The following is a 10321-nucleotide window of genomic DNA, read 5'->3' as shown; positions in this document are numbered from 1 at the left end:
AAGTGCTTTACATAATTAAAATAAAAACAGCATGTGACAATGGATAAACTGTGAGAAAGGGAAAGTTTAACTGGGACTCTAATCCTCTGGGAATTTAGTCAGAATTGAATCCACTTGAAAGCCTGGATTCTAAACCAATTGTTGTTGCTCAGTGCAAGCAACGCTTTTTTTTTTCTTCTTTTTTTATTTCGGAAAATAATATAAATAACTAAGTAATAGAAGCCATAATCATTATGTCCTGAAAAATCTGAATGTTTTGAAAAGTGAAAGGTAGAAATGGCAAAAAGATTGCAGCATGAACAGAACAGTTTGAAAGAGCAAGAGGATCACTATGGAGTGAATGCTTTTCAGTATTCACACAAATAAAAATATGTTTATCCGAGAAGGAAGGCATTCTAAGATCGTCTTCCTCTCCTATGGCTCAGCTCTTTTTTTTATTTGAGCTGTTTAATTTGACAGGCAGCCGATGATGCCTCAGAAAGCTCAAATTGTCCACACATTCATCTGTATTCACTGATGTTGCCACAGAAAAAATGTCCCTGCTGGACTTTCCATCACTGGATGTTTGTCTGTAAGGATAGAGGAAAACACATTATACCCCCTGTGAACACTATAACAGCATGTGGTGGGCTGTGTTCAAGATCACACTTTTTGAGAGAAGATTCTTAGCACTTTAAGTAAGACAGAGTTATAAAAAAAAATAAGTAAATCATTTAAGTAAACTGCTTACACAAGCTTTATCAAACTGTGCACCAATTATCAAGGATTCAGTCATTTTTGCATTTCTACCTCTGCCTAACCGGCAAATGCGAGCCTATTATTTTGCAAAGATTTGGCAGTAAACTTGGAGTCAAAGCAACATTTTAGCATCCCTTTTTTTCCTGTCTGGGATTTTGAGGAACAGTCTGCAAGCCGAAGACAAAGAGTGTTTAATTTAAGCCTTGCTTGTGGTAAAATGTTTCTATCCAAACACGGCTGAATTTGAGTGCACCTTGCTTCTGCTCTAAGCTACTTTTCTTATTCTGCCGTGACCATCCCCTTAAGGCCATGACAAAACAGTATAAATCTTGCATGTTAACACCCTGCATAATTAATCTGAAAGTTGAAGCAGATGAAGCAGAACTGCATTACCACTTTGTGGTATTTTTTTGTTGTAGAAAACTCAGCTTTATTCATCAACTTGGGCTGCTATTATGCCGGCGGGTCTAATCAAAATAATTTGCTGTTGGTTTCCGAATGGCATGACCAGTTTTGATTTGGTCGGCTGCATCTCCGCTCTCATTAAATGCAGTTCAGTTCCTGGAATATGCTACAGCTTTTGGTAAATATGAAGCAAGTTTGAGAATGTGTTTAAACTGAGAATCCTCCTTTTGTTACTGTAAGTCAGCAGTTGAGGGATTTTGTTGTACAATAATACCTTATCACATTTTAGGTTAAGGGCTAGATTGCCTGTATAAGACAGAACATTTCTGTGCGCTCCTACTGACTCTAATTGGTGAGAAATAGGTACAGCTGTTTCTGAAGCAGTGGGCCTGAGAGAGGTCTGTCAGCCTGGAGCAATGGAGTGAAAACAAAAGAAATGAGGGAGGTGTTAGATAGCGGCACAGCAGGAAGAACAGTGTTTATAGAATATGCCCTGCTTTGGCACTCCAATTTTTATCCTTGTTTGACTCTCATGATGTCTCCCTGCCTCTTTTTCTATTGGATACGGCATTTTAACTTTGCTACATCGAAAAGGATTTGATGTTGATGGACAGCCTTTTCTCGTTTTTGTGGTGGAAAAAAGTAATTGACTGAAGCACATAAATGCTAAATTCTTCATAATACAAAATGATTAAAAGTCCTCTTTTATTGCCTTTATAGCATTTGTTTTCATAATGTTTTTTATTTAGAGCAAAGCAGAACGACAGTCAAATTTTTCATTTGTGTTCACAAACTTGCCGAATATAGTTGATTCAAATCTTTTTCAAAGTTTTGTTAATCCACAACCAAAATATAATTTGTTGTAGTATTTGTAATAGACCAAGACAAAGTAGTATATAATTATAAAGCAGACAGAATGTCTCCAAAAACGAAAAGTGAACGGTGCATTTGTGTTCCGCTCACTGATTTATTAGTTTCTAGAACCACATTTTTGTTTTAAGTTCAGCTGCAAGTTTATTCTCTACATACTGCGAATGTTGAACATTCTTTATTTTAAGAGATATCTCCAAACTCTACCAAAAATAGACTGTTATATTTGAACATAAATTTGCATCATATTTTAGTCTGGGTCATTCTAAAACGTAATATGCTTTTCTCCAAAGCATTCCTTTTAACAAAAGCAATATCGCCCATCAAAGTCCTGCTGATCAATAGGAGGAGAGCATGGGTCATTTATGTCTGTACAAACCTTTGGTCATCTTAAAAATTAAAGCGAGTCAAGCAAATAAAAAAAAAAAAGTTTTAAATTTGAACTATTTTAAATAATAAAAACAATTGAACAGGTTTTTTGTTGTTGTTTTTTTTGCCCAGCTATAAACATGTTTAAATTTTATCTAACATTTAAACGTATAAATTAATATTGTTCAAAAGATTCAGAGGCTGATAGAATCATAATATTTTGTCTGTTGGTGTTCATATGAGAAGTTCAGTGAAAACAACCTAACTAATCAGCATAAAACAATTATTAACTGCTTCCAATGTTTGAAAAGTACACAGATAGAGAAAATAAACTGTCTTCTGTAGTATTTATTTTGATTTTCTGTCACATTCTCTGCTTTGCACATTTTTCATGGTGAGACCTACCCGACATTTTTCCTGGCCCCGTGCAGTTTATTTATCATGGGTGCTCATTTCCAGGATCCATGTGGATCTTCTTCCAACTGTGGAATGAAGAAGTACAAAATCAGCACCACCCCTAATCCTGGGAAGCAATCATTGATATGCCACATGCAATCTCACTTTTTTGGGAGATTGGGGTTCTTGCTGACATAGACAGTTTCCCTCTGCAGCAGGTCTAAGGTTCAAAGGACATTCTGTCTCTCCTTAAACTTAACTTGTTCAGATTAGGCGAGCTTCCTGTCATTCTCTGTACCTTGTTATTCAAAGAAACCGTGGGAGCTCAGTCAGAAGCAGAAAGAAAGAATGACAGTCTTTTCCTAATAATTACAGAATTTGCAGACTAGAGTAGTTTTGAAAAGTACAGTCATACCCCAGGGGACCTTTACCCAAAGAGATGAAAGCTATGGATTCATTGTCATTGTAGCAATGCAAGAAAAAGCTACTTTGTTGCTCTTGGAAACTCTAGTGGCAATAATTTAGACACAATAAAATACAGTGAAAATATTAACAAGGCTATAAATGTAATTATTACTTTAAAATCCAGAAGGCATGTTTGTCAGGGCTGAGATACCTTGTTAGCTTTCTTGTGTGACCTGTGTGAACACAGAGGTGATGGAGGGAGCTGAAATCGATCAGCGTTTCTTTTAGTTCTCTAAACTAGAAGGAGTTTAGAGAGTTTTAGAGTCAGTTTTGCAAGTAGATGTGAAGTTTCAGGTGTGGCTAGCTTTGGAGTATAGTTGACTGGTAAGAAAGATGAGGTGTTTTATAGGGTTCTACCACTAAAACACCTCCAGTGATTAACCAAAACCAGAGAGAGACTGCCTTTTTTTGACCACTTCTCTAAAAGCACACAACTTCTTCACTACATCCTGATAGTCATGTGACAAGGTGTGTTGATAGGAAATCTGGAACGCAGGATTCAGAGCAAGATTTTCTAAACACCACTTAATTAAAAGACTAAAAGCAGCCCCCTTGGCATCAATGGATTCCCAATTTCCCTTAGGCAATTTTTATGTGTTGTCATTATTATGTTATCTACATCAAATTCTGTTTCTCAGCGTATTTCTCGTTTTTAATGGCCAGCTCATGCTGTTGTTATGCTTTGTGTCATACCCTTACCACACTATCTGGGAACGTCTGGGAATCTGTGTAGGATTCCCAGACGTTCCCAAGCCAAATGGGATACAAGTCCCTCCAGAAAGTTCTGGGTCTTTCTGAACAGATGCCAAGACCAGCTCAACTGTGTCCATTTATTATGGAGAAGCAGCAGCTCTACTTTGAGCTGTCCCCAGATGATGAAGTTCCCAATCCAATTTATGAGGATAAGTCCAGCCACGGTGTTGAGGAAGCTCATTTCGACCAGATGCAACCAGCTTTTCATTCTTTTAGTCATGATCCATATCTCATGATCATATCTCATGATAGCCAGAACATTGTCCCTTATATTTCACAGGACTTATTTAAACGCCACAAAAGTTGATATCAAATCTAAACAGTGGGAAGATAATAATAGCTCATGTTATTTGTGTCAGAGCTCAGGGGTTTTATTGTTTTTTGTTTTTTTTCTATCTTGAATTAGACCAAAAACATAACTGACCTGGTTATTAGTCTATATGAGCCCTTACCTGTTGTCTTTGTGAAAGCAGTTCTTTCTTCTGGTCAAGTATAAAGTTGAAAACAAGAGCGCACCAATTTATCAAGCCAGAGCTTAAGCTAGTTGTGGAACAGAATGTACTAGTGCTAAGCAGGCATGAGCAGCTTGGTACAACCCCTTCTTCCCTTCTTCTATGTAAAAGGGCAATATGAGTTAAAGAGTGACTTGTCTTTTTTTTTTTTTTTTTTTTTTTTTTTAGAAATTTGCATTCCATTTTATGAAAATGTGCAACATCACCTATCTGCCTACCTTAACATATACACCTGGAATTTACTTATTTTTTTATATTTCATACTATACTGTTTCAGTATTTTTATATTCACTTGTATTTTTTGTATATATATATATTTTTATATTGGTTCTGCTCTGTCCTCTGTACTGCTGTAACGATGCAAATTTCCCCACTGCAGGATTAATAAAGAAATATCTTATCTTAAAAAGCCAAAACTACAATATATTGGACCAAGTATATTTCTCTACTAAAGTAATTCACGGTGGTGTAAATTGTGTATTAGCAGCAGCATGGGAGAGAATCGTTTCATCTGTCATCTATCGCTACAAATAAGTGGCACTGTATAAAAAAAATCATAAACTTACATTATCTGCAGAAGTCAAATTCTGTTTTTTAAATATATGTTTTAATTCTGTACTATTTTTCATCTTTATGGATTTTCTGTCTTTTGCCTCCTATTTTCTTTACTTATTAGTTTCTACTCATGACATTTATACTTTTTTTAAGGTCAAATGAAACTAAACATTTTGAAGCATTATGTCAAATGTTAACTTGACATAATATAAAAGCCCTATCATACATAAGTGTTTCCTTTCAGGTAGCAGATCTGGTTTTAAGTGGCAGGGTTCTCCCCATCTAATAAAACTGAACAGAACTATTTGAACGTATCTATTCAAAGTTAATATAATGCAAGGTGCTATTACATCTGTTGGCTTACACTAACCAACACAAAGTATCCATAAAAAAATGAACGTAATTTGAGTTGACATTTGTCTCTGTGTTCTTCTCTAGAATGCTGTTCATCACAGACTATGGGAATGTGGCCAAGCTTGAGCGGTGCAACATGGATGGCTCAAACCGGACCCGACTAGTGGATTATAAAATTGAGCAGCCCACTGCTGTCGCATTGGATATGATCAAGAAGCTTGTATATTGGGCAGATGCCTACCTGGATTACATTGACGTTGTGGATTACCATGGCAGGAACAGGCACACCATTATCCATGGCATCCAAGTGAGTGTCACATTTTACTGTAAGCACAGCTTTTTTCCTTCTACGTTTAAGGAGCCATTTTAGATAAATGTTTGGGGCTTTTCTTTACAGCAATGCATTTCTCTTCCCTTGAGAAAGTCAAATTATAACATGACATAGTTTTTGGGTATTTTTTTCATTTGGGCACCATGATACGAGGCAGGTGGTACATTCAGTGTCTGGGGTTTTAATTCACTCTTCATTTTCATAGAAAAGGTCTTTTGAAACCTTGATGTTTTATTAAATAGAAAGAACTGAGTCACACGTGGAGCAGTCTTCGAAATGAGCATATCAATAGTCTCTCCCCTGTAGTACACTTTTAAGCCCCTTTCATTGCAAATTATGATTATTCATTAAAAGGCCATTGCCACCAGCGTGGATGAGAAATTCAGCCTTTATGAGGAAAAAAAAAGAACATACATCTTAGCACTTTATTATGTATGCAGGTGTTCTTTGGATGATATTGCCTTGCTTGTGCCCTCATTAGACTGAGGATCTTAATGCCATTGGATCTGCATATCAAATGTCATACAGAGCCTCATTTTTTTTCTCCTAGACTGTGAATTTTGTGTTCGCGTTAACAAGCTGCCTCTTTTTCATTTTTTATTAGAGTTAATTTCACATTAAACTCATTCATAATTTTAATAACATTACTCAACTTTTCCAATTTTGGACTGAGCTTTTGATAAAGTATTATTGTTTTGTGCAACTTGACAATGCTTAGTTTATGAGTCGGGCTTATTGTGCTAGTGAATACACTCTCACTTGGCATTGCTAGTTTAGGGCCTTTGTCCATTTGGAAGGTTTTATTGTTCGTAGCAGAATGGCTATTGGCAGAATACAACAAGAACTTCAAATAATTTTACACCAAGAACTGGCTGCAGTGTTTGGCTCTATCTAATCACATCCATTACAGAATGACACACAAAGGCTTCAATATAAATATACATCCCCAATGGTGTGGGGATGTATATTTGTAGATGTCATTTATACAAATACACCTTAACATAATTGTCAACTTGAGGTGATTATTTTTCCCGTTTTTCATGGCACATCATTGAGATTGGTGGATATCCTGGCAAGATCATTCAACTATTGTCCTCAGCTTTCTAGGGTTTGGAATCATAGACCTGTTTGAGCACCAGAGTGTCAGTAATTTACCTGGAGTTATTCCCTGTCCTTCATCCACCTTTTGCAACACAACAAAACCTCAGGCAGCAAAACACACTCACAACAATGATGGTCTCATCAAAATACTTGACAGCTGGTACAGTGTCAAGAATTGAGTCTTAAAAGCTTCAATTCAATTACTTCAAAAGTACATTGTGTTACTCTTGCCAGATAACTCAGTCTTTGCTTGGTCTGAGAGTAAAACTTCTCTTTAATAAAGTTTTTTTTTATTTTTCTTGGCCAAGTGGGCAGTTGCAGATTTTAGTCCAATATTAAGTATGACCATTTTTTTTCCTTTATTGGTGCCTGCTTGCAAAATAAATAAATAAATAGAAGTTTTTTTGCAAGCATAGATTTTGGTGACCAATTGTTTTATCCAAATAACCAAAACCCAATCCTCAGCCTTACCGAATGGTTTTTGACTTGATAGCCCCATAAAAATCAACAAATTTGAATAAACTTTACAAATTCAAACAATCAAGGTCAAACATTCAGTCAGAATTGTGCCAGAAGCATTTTGAAAGTTACAAAAAGAATTTGATCAAAGAGAGTCCGTATGAGGATTTTCTAAGCAAATATTACTGTGGGTGCATACACATATTTATGCCTGCAGTCATACTGTAATTTTGACCCTGAACAGAATGTTTCAAATGCATCCTTAAAAGGCCCACAAGTTAATGACATTCATGCTCAGGGTGACTGAATGTCAACCTTTCACTTTTTGTCTGTACTGACATGCTTCCTGTGTCCTTGACGTTTAGCATAAAAACAACATCCAACTTTACTTTTTGAAAGGAAAGCAAAAATTTAAATAAAACAATTAAATATTCTTCTTACAAATACAATTTTCCATCATTGGATACTTAAAAAAATTAGCCAAAGAATTAAAACAAATTAAAAATGAACATTATTGACATTTGACTTGTTTTAATTGATTTTTTTAAGATCTACTTGGTAGAGTGTTGAAGCCAAATTCCACAGACAGAGAGAAGGATGAGTGGTTTAATTTGTTATATTTTTTTTCCTGAAGCATGTTTCTCAATGCCCCTGATGCAAAGGTGTGGGGCAGTGAGCCTAGGTGTATTTCCTGTGAACATAGCTCATCCAGCCATGTTGCTTTGTGTAGGTGTCAGCCTGCTAAATGTAGCATGGAGGGTGGTTGTGTCAGGGCCAGCAGTCTCCCAGTAGAGTCCAGCTTTTGACCCTGGACAGGCTGCCAAGTGTACTAGACGACCACACCTCCATTTCCCATCTCTCCTGTGCTTGACGCATGCTTGGGATACAACTCATATTGAATCTGCTTTGTTGTTTTCTCTTTCCTCTTGTGGTTTGACTTGTGTTTAAAAAAAAAGACAAATTGGCTTTTTCTTATGTTTCAGGTGTCATACGTATATGCATTAGCTGTGTTTGAGGACTACCTCTACGCCCTGCACTCTGCCCCTTCAGAGGAAGGTTCATCTGTGGAGTTGCTGCAGGTGAACAGGTTCAACATCACAGCAGAGAGCAGGACATTAGCCAGCCTGGGGAATTCTAGAGCCCTGCGTGTTTACCACAAACTCGCTCAACCGAAAGGTAAAGGACATTTTCCAATAAGTAAACATGTGCAAGTATGTGTCACAGTCTACCATCCGTGACTCACAAGGTGTACACTAGAAAAAAAAAAAAAAAAACTTCTGTGGCATACAACATTAGTTTTGGTCTTTTGTATTTTTCCCCAGTCAGGAGCCATGCATGTGAAATGGATTCATATGGAAAGCCAGGAGGATGTTCTCAGATTTGCCTTCTGAGTGGAAGTTACAAGTCTAGAACCTGCCGCTGCCGTATTGGCTACAGACTTGGTTTTGATGGAACATCTTGTAAAAGTTAGTACACATTTTCCTTTTTCCTCCATGAATCATTTTAAGGTGTTACTAAGTGATAGGATATTCAGATGTTAGTCAGTTGTCTTTTAGTTTTTAATTAGTTTTCGCAATTGTTAAGAATTTGTAAAGTAAAACCTTGTATTCAAATTAATAGACAGACTTGTAATGACCACAATCCTACCAGTTAGCCCCATCATGAAAAGTTTATTCTATCACATCATTCAATTTAACGAAAAAGACAAGATGTAGGAAAACAATCTTTCATTTATTAAAACTAGAATGTCATCCATAAATGATTCATTAAATATATGATTAATTATATGTGCTCCTATTAAATGTATACATTTTATTTTTTAAACCAGATATAAGTATTTAATGTTTTAATAAATTATGTATTTTTCCTGTGGTGAAGCAAAGCAAGAATTCATTTAAACTGTCAACTTTCCATCAAACTCAGCAGGCGGGAGAAGGGCTGCTTCTATAGGGACCCTGACATCTGATTGGCTCTTTCAAGCAGCAAGTTTAGACAACTTCTTCCAAGTTTGCTTTGACTCTGGGTCAATATTTTTACTGTAAGTTTGAAAATCACTACAACAAATTGTTGTAATTTATTTACTACAAACTCTGGGCGAGCAATACTCCTGACTCTATATGTCTAGTTTGTTCTGAAATACCTCTAATAAGTTCACAAGAAAGCTTACTGAGGTTCTGCATGGAAGAAGCTGCCTCAGACTTCAGCCGGGACCAACGTTGGCTCCACCCACTCGCTATGACTGGCTAAGGCTCTCTTGTGAACTTATTAGAGATATTTCGGACCAAACTAGGGAAATAGAGGCTGGAGTTGCTCACCCAGAGTTTGTGGTAAATAAATAGCAAAAATTTAAATATGTTGTTAAAGTTATTTTTGCACTTTCCAGCAGAGATATCGACCTGTTAGCTAAAGAAAACATGGGAGAAGTTGTCTTGACTTGTTGCAGCCAGTTATAATATAGAAGCGATTCTAATCCCGCCCACTGAGTCTGATAGGTGAAGTTGACAGTTTATTTTAATTCATGATGTTTTTCAGCACAGGAACATAATAATTTCTTAAATCATGAAATAATTATATCTAGTTTTTTTAAATTAAGTCAATACATTTATTTGAGGCACATTAATTAGGTCTATATTTAATAAATTATGTGTTCATTTGTAGTTTTAAAAAATAACACATTTAAATAATAATTTTATTTGTTCATTTTTTAAATTATATTTGGCACTCCTCGCTACCCATATCAAGTGTCTTGTTGGTGTTAGACTGGATGGTCTGAGTACTTTAGATGTGATCTGGGATTTTCATGCAGAGTCATCTTTTAGATTTACAGATAATGATTTGAAAAAGAGAAAATATCCAGTGAGTTACAGTTATGTGGATGAAAATGTCTTACTGATGTTAGAGGTTAAAAAAAAAAACAATGGTGTGGTTTGAGATAATATAAAGAATAGTTCACGTCAGCACTCGTCGCCACCAAGGTACATAGAATCTCTAAAAGGACCATAATGTCAAACCA

At 36.1% G+C, this 10321-nt stretch overlaps 1 protein-coding gene across 7 annotated transcripts in view; it reads left to right on the top strand.

Moving 5' to 3' along the window:
- Positions 1-10321, top strand: part of lrp1bb (low density lipoprotein receptor-related protein 1Bb) — a 308534-nt gene that overhangs the window by 143964 nt on the left and 154249 nt on the right. For all 7 annotated transcript variants that reach the window (XM_016676720.1, XM_016676716.1, XM_016676718.1 and 4 more), the window contains 3 exons: positions 5502-5724; positions 8292-8484; positions 8631-8774. In XM_016676720.1, coding sequence (XP_016532206.1) covers positions 5502-5724; positions 8292-8484; positions 8631-8774 — 560 coding nt within the window. The remainder of the gene's footprint in view (positions 1-5501; positions 5725-8291; positions 8485-8630; positions 8775-10321) is intronic.

The sequence above is a fragment of the Poecilia formosa genome, unplaced genomic scaffold, assembly GCF_000485575.1.
Source record: "Poecilia formosa unplaced genomic scaffold, Poecilia_formosa-5.1.2 Scaffold140, whole genome shotgun sequence".
NCBI lineage: Eukaryota > Metazoa > Chordata > Actinopteri > Cyprinodontiformes > Poeciliidae > Poecilia > Poecilia formosa.
Note: the sequence above shows the minus strand (reverse complement) of the source record. Positions and strands in the feature narration are given on the sequence as shown.